This window comes from Lepidochelys kempii, chromosome 1 (genome assembly GCF_965140265.1).
Source record: "Lepidochelys kempii isolate rLepKem1 chromosome 1, rLepKem1.hap2, whole genome shotgun sequence".
NCBI lineage: Eukaryota > Metazoa > Chordata > Testudines > Cheloniidae > Lepidochelys > Lepidochelys kempii.
In genome coordinates this window covers 246,601,537-246,617,365 of record NC_133256.1, presented here as the reverse complement: position 1 = coordinate 246,617,365, position 15,829 = coordinate 246,601,537, and the positions used below count along the sequence as shown (strand labels likewise).

General features: G+C 44.1%; 2 protein-coding genes across 6 annotated transcripts in view; both read left to right on the top strand.

Annotated features, from left to right (window-relative positions):
• The window catches only part of CREB3L2 (cAMP responsive element binding protein 3 like 2), a 111,166-nt gene extending 102,698 nt beyond the window's left edge, over positions 1–8,468 (top strand). Inside the window, exon 12 of the mRNA XM_073322178.1 lies at positions 1,273–8,468. Coding sequence (XP_073178279.1) covers positions 1,273–1,348 — 76 coding nt within the window. The 3' untranslated portion in view covers positions 1,349–8,468. The remainder of the gene's footprint in view (positions 1–1,272) is intronic.
• Positions 8,469–15,345: 6,877 nt separating this feature from the next.
• Positions 15,346–15,829, top strand: part of DGKI (diacylglycerol kinase iota) — a 281,008-nt gene continuing 280,524 nt past the window's right edge. For 4 of the 5 annotated variants that reach the window (XM_073322101.1, XM_073322083.1, XM_073322075.1 and 1 more), the window contains exon 1: positions 15,346–15,721. In XM_073322101.1, the coding sequence (XP_073178202.1) occupies positions 15,525–15,721 (197 nt within the window). In that variant the 5' untranslated portion in view covers positions 15,346–15,524. The remainder of the gene's footprint in view (positions 15,722–15,829) is intronic. The other variant, XM_073322119.1, reaches the window with a different exon arrangement.

Sequence of the window (15,829 nt, the reverse complement as noted above, 5' to 3'; positions counted from 1 at the left end):
AAGAAGAGTGTGTGAACAGTCCTTCAAACCCCACCCAGGGGTTTTTCCTGTGGCGAACAAGTTCATAATTCCTTTTGCTCAGAACAAGAACACTCATGAATCTGTGAGTTACTCGTTTATACCATTTGGGCATTTTGATCCTGGGAATAGGTCATTTGTAGACAAAAGTCCCTTCCCCAGGGTGAAGCTTCAAAAGAACGGGTCTGGAGGTTGGCATTTGCATTTTGCTCCCCCAACCAAGCATGTCCTAGGAACCCTACTCAACTAACAGTTCATACTTGTCTTAGCCTGTTTAAAAGAGTTCTTGGAAGTATTATGAGCTTCCAAGCACATATATTAGTCTTACCCCCTAGAGAGCTTGCATACTATCCCACAATAACACACAAACATTTGCACTGTTGATACAGTGAGCTCCTAAGACACTGAAACTTAATTCAGTAAGGTTTAACTTAATTCAGAAAGATTTTGCGGGAAGCTGTCATCCGTCAGACATCCATGTTTGTGTCTGATGTGCGCGCACATATATACACACACATGTATGGCGTTATACAAATAATTTTTTGGGAGGGGAAATACCAGTAAAATATCACCCAGAGGGAGCTGCATTGCCTAAATGCTGACAGCTAAGGGGAAATACGCATCATCAAACAATCTAAAAATATGCAGGCCATGGGGCATTGCCATTTGAATGACATGAGCTTGTGGATTGCTAAGATGTCTAACCAGGTGGGTAATGAGGAACTGGGTGCCTTTTGCACTCAAGATTGCTTTGTACCCTGGGCCCTGTTAGTTTGCTGCAGGGCAGAGCTGGGAAGGTGGAGCATGTATTGCAAGAAGGTTCACCTTGAGAAAGTTGCATGGAATTCCTTGTTAAATTCTTTCCTGTAAATAATGTGAGATTTGGTGCTCCTGGAAAATGAGACTCTCTCTGGTTTGAAGAACTGATGTCTTTTCCGTCACTATACTTCTGCATGCCCTGCCATCACCCTACCTGGAACTCTTCAACAGACCTTTCTGTTGTGCCAAATGGGTTTTTATTTGGATATGTGTCTCTTAAAGCACTAGGATGAGACACGTTGCCCCTGCCCCATCCCTACTCCAGCATATCTATCTTAGGGTGAAGAGGTGACTAATTTGATGTGTTACCAAGTTCCAACCAGTGAGCTCCTGGTAAATAACAGGCATTGTAACAGCAGTAACCAGTTTCAGTGGGGTGTGTGCTTTTTGCATGATTGCATTCAGGTATAACATTCCTTTTTTTTCTCCTCACAGGGTCAGCTCAGAGCTGGAAGTGAATGAAACACTGAAAATAATTGAAATTGATAGACGAGTCAATGCTACTTCTTAAAAAAGAGGCCTTTCCTCCCCCTCATTATCCTGCCTTCTTTCCAACCCAAGCCCCACCCCTTCCCCCAGACTCATCACCATCAGGGAACTAAAGGGCAAAAGAGAGAGTCTGCCAACTTCTGATTTGGCTGAAGAAGCTGTGACTTTAGTCAGCAGCAGTTGTCCTCATGCTGTCCCTTCCTCCATGCGCACAAACCTGCTTCTGCTTTTACTGCTGTCCCTGACTGGTAGTACACAGGAGGGTTTGAAACCTAAAAGCAGCTGGTGCCAGCAGTGTACAGCTGGTTGGTTTGTGTGTGTACCCTAATCAAATGTAACTCACGGGGGAACATTTGTGGTAGGTCACGTTGGAGAAGGAAACTAAAAGGTACAGTGTGACACTGCTCAGGATTTAGCCACAGCTCCATGCCCATCACTCTGGCACACTGGAGCTTTATGCGGGGAGAAATGTGTTCACGGTTCCCATCCCACCCACTGAGGGCAGAGAACAGACACTAGTCCTGTTGAGCCAATGGCACAGACAGGAGAGTGTTCAATGGCAGTATTGATATATTTTTTTTCTTCTTCCTACTCTCTCTCTTTTTCCTTTTCCTGCCCCTTTATCATGTGGTGGGTGAAGTTTCCCTACTGTTGCCATCCTTATGAAGGATCCAGGCAAAGTTCAGTCAGCCCCTGTGTCTTCTCAGGCCTTGTCTACAATTGCACCAATTTAACTAAATTGGTTTAGAAACTGATTGAGTTTAATCTGTGTGACTCCCTTGTGTGGAAATTTTAAAATAAGATTATGACTAGTATATTGTATCCATTTATCTTAAGTTGATTCCTTACTGGCGTAAACTAAATCAATACTAGGCTCTCTTAAACCAAAATAAGAGCGTCCACATTAGGGGATTGCATGGATTTAATTAAATTAGTTTCTAAATCCATTTAGATACATCAGTGCAGTTTTCTGAGGTAGACAAGGCCTCAGATTGCTGTAGGTTGTTGTTCTCCACCCCCTCCCCCCCAGCCTCCTATTACTGTTGTAAATAGTATTTATTAGCTTTCCAAAATTTCCCTCTGGCAGCCAGACTAGAGAGCCAAGCTCCCAAGACCATGCAGCTGTTCTTGGTGAACTTTAAAATCAAGATGGAAAAAATATTCTTTTTTAAAATAAAACTTAGCTCCCTACAATGATTTTTAGAATGTAATCAGGCTCCCCTTCCTCCTCCCTTTTCCTAAAAGTACATGGAATTAAAGCAACCACTTAGGAAAAAAATGTGTTCCCAATTAGACACAGTTCAGGTCACAGTGCTGATGGTCTCCCTCTCTAGTTATTATTACAAAACTACCTAGAAGACCAAACCAAGGTCAGGTCCCCATTGTGCGAGGCACTGTACACGCACATGGTGAGAGACTGTCCCTGTCCTGAAGCCCCTACCCTAGATAGACAAGACCAAAAAAGGATGGGAGGGGGAATACATACACGGAGAGGGAAAATGCCTTGCCCAAGGTCACACAGCTGGTCATCGGTAGAGCCAGGAATAGAATCCAGGTCTCCCACCTCTTAGTGCAGTACCCTATCCACTAGACCATAGTGATTCTAAAGCACCATGCTGATGCATCTAATGCACACTGCCTCCCGTGCGGTGATTCTCCCTCTCTCAGTACCCAGATTGTGCCAATGGCAGGGCTGCCCTTTCTACTCACAACCGTCCTTTCCGTGATCCAGCCAGCCCACCAGTGATTGTTTCCGGATTGTATTTGGTTATTACAAAGGGGTGCTCAGAGTTCCCAGTGATGGCATTAGCCGAAAAACCTAAATAGGACAGAACAGTATGGCTACTTTTGCAATTAACCAGGAAAACTCAATTAAAAAAATATGAAAACTTTAAAAAAAAAACCCAAAAAACAAAAACCACACCAAAAACCAACCCTCTCCTTTTTCAGATAAATAAGGAGACTAGCGTAGCCTTGTGTTTTATACCATGTACAGTAACTCTTTCCTCCAGGTATTCTATTTTGTAAAATATTTTTAAAGAAAAATTGTATTTGTTTTTGTATTTTAGTATAGCCTCTGCAATGCTTCATCCTTCCTTGTTTGGATTTTTCCTTTTTTTAAGTCTCCCTTCCTTTGTTTGCTATCCCATCTGTTCACTGTGGGCCTGATCCAAAACCCAGTGAAGCTAATGGAAAGAATCCATTTGGCTTGAGTAGGCTCCGGATCAGTCCCCATTGTACCATGATCAGAAACAACATTCAAATGGTCAAGAGTGAGACCTGTGCCACAGTTCCACTAGCGGATAATAGAATTTGGTGTGTATATCACTTTCTAGGTCAAACCCCATTTGTCTGTCCGGGTGCCTTTTTAAAAAAATAAATAAATAATTGGTGGCAATGAGAGAGAAATGCCATTGTGAGCATAGTCAGTCGATCCTTTGTCAGTGTGGGTCAGTACCACCCCTACGGCAGCAAATACCCTCTTATTAAGGGTCAGCCCCAACAGCCATGATAATTCTCTCGGGCTCTCTGGATTGCTCTAGTGCACACAGACAACCATCACACAGCGCTCTCTTTGGGAGCCCACATTATAACGGCACGATGGAAAGAGGAAGGAGAAGGTGGGGGTGAGCTGGGGAGTGTTTGAACTGAGACACAAATGGGGTCTGCATTATTTTAACCACCTGAGGTCAGCAAAGGGAAGGGGAAAATGTATGACCCAATAGATTTACTATATTGGCTATCGCAGGGCATCCAAATGCAACCAGGTAGGCATGAGTCAGGGATGAGCAAATTCACGAAGGACCTGGTTTACAGAGCATCCCCAGGTCCCCTTGACTTTGAGGGAAACTGTGTGGGGGCTCAGCGTTCCTGCAAAACAGGCCCAAAATTTCTGTGTGTCTTGGATTATTTATATAGCTGTGTATGGAATAGGTGGAGGCTGATCTGTCTAATCTCTCTTGTGCCCATTACCCTACTTAATGCACGAGTGCATTTGCTCCCAGTAAAGAGACACTATTAATGGTACTAATTTTTTTTAATTTGAATTCTGTCCCTATGTTCCTTATCATAATTTACACTATTAAAATGGAGAATTTCCCTAAATCATTGCTAATCACCATTAAAGCCGTTTGCTTTTTGCAATTCACTCAGCTAGGATACACCACACCATTAGGGGGGTTTTACTTCTTCATTGATAAGGGCTGCTGTCTATGTCAGGCTACTGGACTAGATGGTCTGATCTATGTATGGATAATATGGAGTGCTGCAATTCCTGTGTTCCTATGACCACAAAAATAGCTTCTCTCTGTAGCCCCAATATGTTTGATGCTTAAAATGAATTTTAGCTGTTTTTTGTGGATCTCCTAATCTAGCACAATGTTTGGGTTGAAGTCACTGCTGGGGAATATTATTCCTTTAAAATCAACTATTTCTATTGAACCTGAGAGTGTCCATCTAATGCTAATGAAACGGGTTTCTTCTGTAAGTCCTTTTTCTAGCAATCAGTCACTTGTTCACTCTGGGGTGAAATTCGCTCCTGGACACAGAGTCAGCACAAGTCATGCACCACTTAAGTCCCAAGAAACCGTTGAAGTCCCACTTTAGCGGTCCCGGGCCTAGGGGCTTATGCAGTATATAGCCTTTGTGCTGGTCCTCTGCACAGGCATGAACTCCACCCTGAAAGCTGTCGACATGGAACTCCATTGCCTAACCAATGGTTTAGCACACCAGTAAAACCTTGCTTGTCCCCTATTACCTTCAGACATTCCCTGAGCTGTCAGTCTTTGAGTCTAGGAAGTTAAGCTATGAAGGAAAGTAGGGCATTATTTTTTTTAAATATAAATATATATTTATGGAAATCAGGCCCAGGCCATGTGACTGTTCTAATCATGTTAGCATGGGGAGTGGGGGGGGGAGGAGGAAGAGAGAGGTTGGTATGCTATTTATAGTTCTATGTTAGTTTCATGTGTGTTCACTATTTGTACTGTGCAGACTAATATTTTCATACACCAAGGTTCATAGGCCACATTTCAGCTGGCAGAGTTTCCATTTACACAATTTACATGGAGTAGCTCTGATTTATACCATCTGAGGAGCTGGATCCTGTCACTGGGCTGGGCTTCTCCCCAGCTCCAAAGTATGCGCTGCCATGCCCAGTCTCTTTTAAGGAGGTTTATTTTCTTAATAAACCCAGGTAAACAAACAGAAAAAAGAGGCTTAACTCAGTCCTGGCTTTCAGGTTCCAGCTCCACCCCTCTCAGGGATTTCTGGCAGGTTCCCAGTTCTGGCCAGTTCTGCTCCCTCTTGGGGGAAGCAGCCTCAGGGCTGTCTCCATCAGCCACTGGCCCCCTTGCTCCAGGGGCCCCACCACTGGAGTTTGCTCCACTCTGGTGTGATTTTACCTCTTCCAAGGCACAGCCTGTCTCAATCAATTTGTCCTCCAGCTGCCCAGTTAGCAGCCCTTTATAGACCTAGGTGTAGCTCAGCCCTCTTTAATTGCCTGGATTGGACTCATTGGCTCTGGTCCAGGGGTGCAGGGCTCAGTCTATCCATAGGGACCAGCTATCCTATGACACCCCATAGCTTTATCTGCATCAAAATATATTTTTAGACTAAAATTTAACTCTGTCTGCCCTTCTCCCCCCCCCACTTTTTTTTTTTTGGTAACTCCTATAAAAACTGACTTTCAGCAGTGGACATTGTCTAGACACAGTTACAGTGTAGGTCAAATAAATGAGTAATATTAATTGCCCCATCAAGAGGGATTTCCACAGAGTATTTGGACTCTAGATTCTAGCTAGTGCCAACAGGCCGTTGTACAAAACCCCCACGCATAAGGACAGAAATATAGTTAGTATTTTTATAGTCTGTGACTAAAATATTTCATTCTCAAAGCACTAATTAAAAAGGGAATGTTTTGCCTTTTGAAGGTGAAACAGTAGGTCATTGTTTTGGTGATTGGGAATAAAGCAGTATATTTTAGCGGTGCTTTGTTTAACTACTCTATTCTTCCCATAACTATTCAGCTTTGCACTGTAGCTGCACTTACTATTTATCAGTGTTAAGGACAAATGACTGTTGGGAGTGTGGGAATAAACTGGCCACACAGAAGTGCATTATATACATCAAGAAATGTGTACAGGTTCTGTCAGTGCATGCCCAATAATCTTAAAACCCAGCAGATGCACCATGGACATTCAGACTTACATTGTGGGTGAGATCCAGGTTAACTGCCTTGCCTCAGTGATAAATTGTATTCAGAGGGACCCTAGATGTGAGACAGGAATTTGTTTTTCCGTATACATATCACATATCTGCTTTTCTTTATAAAAACACAGATGTGGTTTTGCCACCTATTTTCTAAGCCTGTGTTGCTTTGGGTCTTGCAAGAAACTCTCATGAGATGGAAATGGGCCTGTGTTTTGGTTTAGTTACTGCCACCAGTCTCTGCTCTGACCTACAGCCGACTTCCAACCCATCCCTCAAAGAGTAAAATGTGGAGATACGGAGTAAGGGAAAGCTGGATTTCCAAAATTGCCTCAAAGGGGGTGGAATAGTTCTGAGATGGAGGGACTCCAGCAGCAAAGAGAATTTCTTCAAGCCAAGAAGGAAAATCTTTATTTGGATAGATCGACCCCCCCCCACTCCTCCCCAAATCTTACCTTCTCTCCTTCCTTACCTTTTTAATTAAATAGCCCTGTGCATGAAGAATAATGGGGGAGACCTTTTCAGTGGATTCCACTTTCTCATGCAACATGGGTAAAATAAATGTGATCTTATTGTTCATATAATGGGGTGAGTAAGGACAGAAAAGAGGAGCACAATGAGACTTCTGTTTTAAAATGTGTTCATATCTGACCATAGCTGATTCTGGTACAGTGATGCTGAAATAATGGAATCCCATCTTCTAGACTGATACAGTTAACAATACTCTGTGTGTGTGTATTGAGTGATTTTTAAAGACACATGCTGGAGTTTTCTTAAAATAAGAATCCACTCTAAATAAAGGCTTTTATTCATCTATACATAATCATTTATGCATTTATCTGAACAGCTGGCACACATTCCACTTGGTTCAATAGAAAGTTCTATCTGAACCCCAGTGCAAATGGGATTAGCAGTGATATTTGCGATCTGAAAGCTGTCCAGTCACCTTCTGTAAGTGTTATCTTGTACTCTGTATGAAGATGTATGTCAGTAGAGCCTGGATTGAACACCAACCCTGCTGTAGACAGCTCTGGATAAGTACAGGGAAATGTACCTGGTTTTACCCTAATTAGCCTTTGGGTGTCACTTTTGTTTCATGGAATTACAGCTTCAGCCCCTTTTTTTAGGGCTGTAAATTAGAAGGCCATAAGATGGGAAGTCTGGGAGTGACAGTTCAAGGAATACAATTTAGTCTTTTGGTACAAGAGCTAAAGGATCCTCCTTTCCCATGAACATACCCTCTTAAACATGTTAGGCTCAATAAAAAATGAATGCAAAGAATTTTGTTGGGCATATAAAGGGCCATGCAGCGATTGAAAATTATATCAAATTCAAATTGCGGGTATATTCCAGTCCCCCTGAGTGTTCCAGAGGACAAATCATCTGGAGTCCTCTCCTCTAAAATGAAATACTTCCCTGTGGAGGGTCAGATGTGATGTTTCAGGCCATCTAAACCAATGTTAAACCCTGCAGGGTATATCCCTATATCATTTCAGTTATTCTCTCTGTATGTGTGCAAATACAGATAACATACATGTTTGGTTTGCCCATATGCATATTAAACAAAACTATCCATTGTGAAAAAGATGGCAGTTATTTGGGACTCTGCAAGAACAAAACCCACCAAACCTCTCAGTAAACTCTAACAGAGCCTCCTTTGACTTTGCTAACATCTATGTTCTTTTGCCAAACGTATGTTTAACTGTGTGTCCATGTTGGTTAATATTCTCTCTCTTTGTAATGATTTCTATACATGCACTGCTCATCTGGATACATTCCCACCTGGTTGTTCACACTGCAAACATGTCTCTTGGTGTAAAGAAATTGTTTTTTTGTAGAATTCAGCAAACAATTATTGGAATAAAACTAAATGCTTTTGTAGGATTATATATGTGTAGTTAAGTAAAAACTAAAGTATGTTATGCCTTTTCATTCTTGCAAATAAATATTTTACGTAGAAAAAAAGCAAAAATAGCTCCTTTGTCTTTCCATTTACTTAAAATCTGATCTCCTCTTGTATTTTGCAAGCACAAGACCATGTGCTGTCTGACTTTTTTTTTTTTTTTAAATTTACCTGATTATCTAACATGTCACTGAATTGGAAGAAGATTAAAAGCCGTGATGTGTGTATATGTTTTACAGTAACTGTCTGCCCCTTTCTCTTACCAAGATTGCTGAAACTGTGGAATTGCTTTTGTTAATCATGGTGGAGGTGGGATGGTAACATTTTTGTAATATTAATAGCATTTTTATGGAATGATGCAACTTAGCTCTGTTAATCCTAAATTCATAGATGTATTTTAAAAAAAATCTACATTCTGGTAATATTGACTGACTGGCCTCTTGACTTTGGGGATCAGATCTTCCCCGTGTGTAAGCTGACAGAGCTCCCTTGGTCTGCCCTGATTTACAAGAGCTAAGGATCTGCCCTTGAATATACATTGCCTTTGGGATGAATGCTCAAAATCCAGGTTAATACTTTAGCTTTGACATATTCTGTGTTTTGAGTGGGTGGATGGATCAAGAACTCCACTGCCTGATCTATGAGGGAGACTAAAGCATCCTTGAAAAAAATCTAGATGACATTGCAGATAAAAGTCATGGGCACATAGGCCAGAGATACACTGCCCTTCTCCAGTTTCCAAGGGTCCTCCCCAGCTTGAAGTCTATTCTGACACACATGATATGTACAGGGGAAAATGCGCTTTGTTCCTGTGGTGGTTTCCACCACCATTTTCAAATGGAGGCTGCCGTTTTGTTTTAAAAGTTGTTATTGCCTGATGTAAGGAACATTCTTTCCCTTCCAAAAGGCCCCAGGCAGGAGCCCCATGGCAAGTAGCAGCATCCAGCCAGAAGCCTGGTACAAATCAATCAGTATTGCTCTATAGTGAGAGAGGATCACACTGTAGTATAAGTTTCTATTTCTCCTCTCCCAGTTGAGAGCCTCGCTATGGTGACATGGCCAATACATGGAGCTTGGGAATAGACATCTATCATTCAAATATGAAATTAACATTTCCAGGGAGGTCTTGCCATTGATATTTATGATACTAGTTCCCAACCAAGATCAGGGTACATACTGTGAACCCAAAGAACTTACTATTTAACTAGGGAAGACAGACAAAAGGTGGAAGAACAGAAGTTATAACCCTCATTTTACAGATGGGAAACAGAAGCAGAGACAACTGGATTTTGTATGGCTCTGTTTTGGGACACCCATCTTGACACCTTAAGAGTCTGATTTTCAGAGTGTGGGTGCTTGTAGCTGTCCTGTCTGGCAACTACTATCTAAACACTTCTGAAAATCTTGGCTAGAGAGATGAAATGACTTGCTCAAGGTCATGCAGGCAGTCTGTGGCAAGAATTGGGAAAAGAACGAGGCCATCCTTGTTTGGGTTGGGTACTCCACTGGATCAAATGAAAAAGTAACGTTGCTTGACATACATTTCTTTTCCCTCCAGTCTTTGGATACCGTTCATATCTCATGGTACAGCAGACTAGCTCTTCTAGACTAAGCATCCATGGGGTCGCAGCAGCTGCTCCCTTGCCCCAGATTGTACCAAGCACATGTGTACACTCCTCGTAGCATGAAAGCACTTCATTGAACAGCCTGGCTGCTACAGCCGGGGATTGGAGACCTCTGTCAAAAGTGCCTTTAATCAAGGGGCATGAGAGCAGCTAAGGTGACGACAGGAACCCACCTGAAATTTGGGCTTATGCCTGCCTGACTGGCCACTGCGTTTGAAATAAATATCTAGTTCTGTCTTCCCTGAGAAGGGGGATATACCATCTCCTTGTGGGAGTCCTAGGCATCCCACTCATTCTCCTCTGCTTTCACCACTCTGAGACCACATTGCAACGACCATCCTTCCTTGACTGCCACAGCAGTCCTAGTTCTCTGCCTAGAGAATATCAGAGGCCAGAGCGATCAATCCAGATACATTTTACTAGCATGAAATGGAGCAGAAAAATCTTAACGGAAAATCATCTGGGGGTGACCAATTATGGCCATTATCTTTCTGTCATAAGTAGTTATCGCTGAAAAAAATGCAAGGTCGCTATTAACAATATTGAATTAAGCAACAATGGTCACCATAGTTATGACCCGTAGAGCAGCATGAGATAAATGGTAATGCATGCAGTTTGTGATTACATCAGATAGCTACATCATAGAAGTAAATGCTGGGCCATGAGACTTTCATGTTCACACCTTGTCACCTCCAGTACATACTGTCTTTTGGAAAATCTGTTACTATTTTTACTCGGGGCCAGATCCTGATACCTCTATTCACATTGAGTAACACTATGCACCATTGAAGCCTTCAGAATAGGACTTCAGTGACACTAATATAGTACAAAGACTTTTTCCTGGCCCTCTGTACAGGGATGAATTTAATCCTGTCTGAGCATTTCCTGTTTCATTCATACCATCTACCCAGCTCTTCAAGCCAGGCATTGCAGCCATGAGCCTAATCTAAAAGAAGACTTAACATAGCACCTGCTGAAGCCCATCAATGCTCCCCAACCAGCCAGAGGAGTCACTGCAAAATGATGCAAGGTACTTCCTTTATCCCAAAGCCTGATCTTCTTTATCACTGCCAACCTGTGAACTGTGATACCCGCTGTTGGAATCCAGCACCTTTTGCCAGGACAACACTCCCAGATGTTGTCAAAGCCTGGTAAGGTTCTATTCTTGTGTACTAATCTCTTCCAGTTTAGCCTAGCCATAGGGAATGAAGTCTACACAGAAATCTATGAATAAATCTGATATTTTCAGGAAGTTTCTGCTATGTTTCTTTAAATATTGACATGTTTCAGTTGCAATTGTGTGAGCAAGGCCTTACCTTACTAGACTTCAGATTCACTCATCATTGCTAATATAAAGCAGAATGTACTGGAAGCTTATTTATCACCATATGTTGCAAATTAGTCATGCAAATTTCAGCAGCAATAGCAAAAATAGGTGATCCCATAATATAGTATAGACATGTAGTGATGGCAGGGGCAATTCTTTCCCCTGGCAGTCTCAGCATAGGGGAAGTGCAAGTTGCCTCCCCTCTGTCCCTAAACTGCCCCAAGCTCTGGTTCAGGGATGAATTCCCTGCAGTGTCCTGCCCTGGCCCCCTCCAATTATACTCATAGGATAGTTAGCGGCACTGTTCTGATTCAAAGTAACACGGTGGAGCATTGCAAGAGGAGTCTTTGGGGTAACTAGGCTCTATAGCATTATGGGTTTGTAGAGCATAACAAGCACACTGAATTTTACCCAAAAATGAAGTGCAAGGCAGTGGAGTGAGTGTGTGTATGTATGTATGTATATAATATATATGTGTGTGTACGTATATATACATACACATGCTGTCAAGCAGTAATAAGCTCTCACCAGTTTGCCCTACTTACAAGGTGGGCAGCCACAGTCAGCACTAACTGAAGTTTCTAAATGACCCTTAAGGATCACCTCAGCTCGAGTGCATTGCAAAAGTCTCCATCACACATTGTGATTTTTATACAGTAAGTGATCCTAAATTATTCTCTTTGGATTTTCTTTGTTAGAATAACAGTATTGCTCATCCTAGTTTTCAACAAGCACCTAGTTTTCAGCGTCCAGACTCCAAAGCCAATGTGAGAAAACAGCCCCCCCCCAAATCCCTATCACACAGACCACAAAAACACATCCATAAGATGATTTTTTTGGGGGGGGGGAGGGACTGTTTTGTCACATTGGCTTTGGAGTCTGGACGCTGAAAACTAGGTGCTTGTTGGGTATATTCCTCTGGGATTTCTTCAGAGCCCCTCCTTTAACCTTTATATTCTTAAATTTAATATTATTGTCACTATTATCCCAGGTGTTTAAACAGTCCCATGTTGTGACTTTTTCTTACACTGTGGCTGGCCAACAAAAGGGTGAGGCAGGGAACAAACGGGAGGGGGGATTTCATTTGTTAATAGGTTCTGTGCTAGAGCCAGGTGTTTGATTCAGTAGTGTACTAAAAACAGACTGCATGGGGGAAAAATTGGAAGAGATTAATGCATAAACAAACAGTCTGAGAGCATTAGGGCAGCATCTGATTCTCTTGGCCACTTGACCTACCTCTCATGAAGGTATTTTTAATCACACTAGGAATAAATGAGACAAGGTTAAGGCAGGCAAGAGTCACAAGCTGCATCGCCAATTAATTTTGTAGATGTAGCTAAAGAAGACTTGCTAGAAGTGTGTTTGATCCCTTTTTCCAAGGGTGCAATATATTATTTTAAGTGCTGTTTTTATTTCTGCTAGTGCAGGGACAATATGATACTCTGCCACGTGTGGATCTGAGTTCAGGGCCCAACCCCAGTCCCTTGCTTTCCAAACTAGCACTGGGAATACTATACTGTACAAGGAGGTGGGCATGTCAGAAGAACCTCCTGGATGTGTCTATGGCCAGTGCTGTGAGTGGCATTGGTTTATGTTGGAAGAACATCCAACAATTTTTGGTCAGAAGGAAGGTCCAAAATGGGGTTGTCACAGGGCAGGGCATCTCCCGAACTTAGCAAGTACTCACTGCCAAGCCTAGTCTCCTTTAAGAAGGTTTACTGTGCAATGAGAAACAAATAAAATTTGCTCACCTTTTGTTCTAGTGTTTCATAGGGCGACCTTCCCCTCTTGCTCTAGGGACCCACTACAGGCATTAGCTCTATCTCTCTGTTCCCCCAGACACAGTCTATCCCAATACTCCCTGTCCTCTGTCAGCTCTTTATAACCCTAAGTGTAGCCTTGCCCCCTTTGATTGGTTCAAATGGGCCCACCTGCTCTGACACAGGGCACTGGCTCTGGTCTATTGTCAGGGACTGGCTGGTTGGAGGTGCTTTGTCTCCCAGGAGGAAAAAAATACACACAACCACATGCCCACACCCAAAATAATTGGGGACAGGGATTTAGTGCCCCCTGAATCTTGGGATCCACCCTGATGCCTGTCCACTTGCCTCTAAGGTCAGCCATGAGTATCCTATTGTCATTGTCCAAGTGCTTTTGCTTTTGGACCATTCCTGTTGAATAATATAGTATTTGTTTAAAAGACAAGAAGACAGGGAATGAAGAGCAGATTATGAAGGGGCATCCTGGAGGTACTCAAAGGTACCTGGTAGGTACAGTTGTTGAAGGATCAACATTGTGAAGAAACCAGACACATTTATTACTATTTGTATAGTGTCCAGGAATGTGCTAGACACTTCACAATACAAATAGAAAGACGGGGTCCCTGTCTGAAGAATTTGCAAACTAAAGTTCCAATGCTGCACACACTTACACATGATGTGTACATTTATGCACATGAGCATTCTCGTATGTGTCAGTGTTTACAGCACTGGGCCAAACTTTTAGATGAAAAATACTGGTTGAGAGGTGAGGAAGAGTGAGGAGAACAGCAGTAAGCTTTTGCAGTTGTCCAGGAGACGTGTGCAGTTCTTTATTTTATTTTAACATGGAAGAATATACTTGTGTATTAAATCCATTTGTTGGGGGCTGGGAAGTCAAGGCTGCTCTTATGGCTTGAGGTTTCTTCAATAACATTTTTTCCATAATCCACTGAACTATGTGGAGGGATGGCTGATGTCTCTGGAATTGTCTGTTCTTTGTCACATATTTAAGATGCAACCATGTAAGCAGTATTTACTTACTGTGTCCAATCACTAATGTTTTCTGTTGAAGTTTTCCTAACTATGTTCTCCTTAGTTGTGAAAGTGCCTATTAACTGCTTCCTCCCACATATCTGTTCAGATTTCCTTTCCTTTCCCCTACCTTGGTATAATTTCATTGGGTCTCTCATTAGGGCTGGTGCATTAATACCTCCTGTCTGCCGCCCTCTCCAGCTTTCCTACTCCTGTAACCACCTGGACAATTTCCCCCTGGTTTTAAATTTTTACAGATTAAACTCAGTTTAATCGAAGCAGAATCAGGTTTGGTTGTAATGTCTTACAAACAAAAGACAAGAGTCAATATCCTGTGGAGAATAAAGGTGAAAGCCTGGCCCTCTCTAGAAAGTCTAATATAGCCCCCAAGGTAAATAAAAAGCAGCGGTTCGATGGAGAACATATTTAATTCATTGCTGCTCTGTACCTCCCCTGCCCTCACAACTCCAACACCTTGTAAGGGAGGAAGGCTGTTTTTATGTATAGGGTTTTCATTTAAAATCTGGCACGGCTGCCAGTTCTCGGGCAGCCTTCTCTCTCCCTCCCTGTAACGAATGTGATTGATGGATGAGAGACCATTCCAGCAGGACGTGTGCCCAAAGCAGCTGTCAGAAACCTCTTGGAGGAGCTGGGGCTCCGTGTGTGTGTGCCCGCGCGCAGGGGGAGCAGAGCTAGTTAATCAGCAGCTGTAGCCGTGACCCTCCCGTCTTCCTTCCCTCGTCTAAACGCTCCAGCAGGCTCCCCTGTTCCCCAGTTGCTTTCTCCCCTCCCCTCCCCCTCCATCGTCCTATAATTTTCAGAGGGGACCCTAACTCCCCCATATCTCTCCAGAGCTCCCCCTCCCATTGACACCCCTCATCCCTCCCTGGCTCCTGGGGGGAAAAAAAGCGCCCCCACCCCGTAATATTGTCCTGACGCCTCTCGGGCCCATTCCCCTGAGAGCGATGAAACGCCTTGCGGCTCCCGAGCCGCGTCCGCCACCCGCTCCCGGGCCCCGCGCCCCCGGCCCGGCTGGAGGCGATGCTGCCGCTCCCGTCTCAGGAGGGAGTGGCAGGAGCAGCAGCAGGAGGAGGCGGGCGCTGATTGGCCCGGGAGGAGGGGGAGGCAGAGAGTTTCCCACAATGCCCCGCTGCAGGGCAGCCGCCGATGGATGCTGCGGGAAGGTGCTGCCATTTGCAGCCTCCTCGGCGAGCGGCTCCAGCTGCAGCAGCCGTCCCGTCCCTGGCCCTGGCCCCCCACCTCAGCGGCTGCAGCCGCCGCCGGCCCCGCGCCTGCTCCCTGCTGCTCAGGCCCCTGGGGGCTGCTGTCCTTCCCGCCCCGCAATGAACCCCCCGTCGGCAGCCGGTGAGGACAAGGGGGCTGCAGGCAGCGGCAGCTGCTGCCGAGGAGCCGAGGGCGGCGGGGACACGAGGAGCGCGGCGGCCGCCGCCGAGGAGGAGATGGGAGTCGCCGGCCAGAAGGAAGAGTCCCTGGAAGAAAAGCTGAGGAACTTAACCTTCAGGAAGCAGGTGTCCTACAGGTGGGTGAGGGCGGGGGAGAGGGGCTCCCGAGCCCAGACACGCGCCCCTCGCACCAGCCTCGGGGGATGAGATGAGATGGGATGGGGGGGACTCCTGGAGCCGCAGGA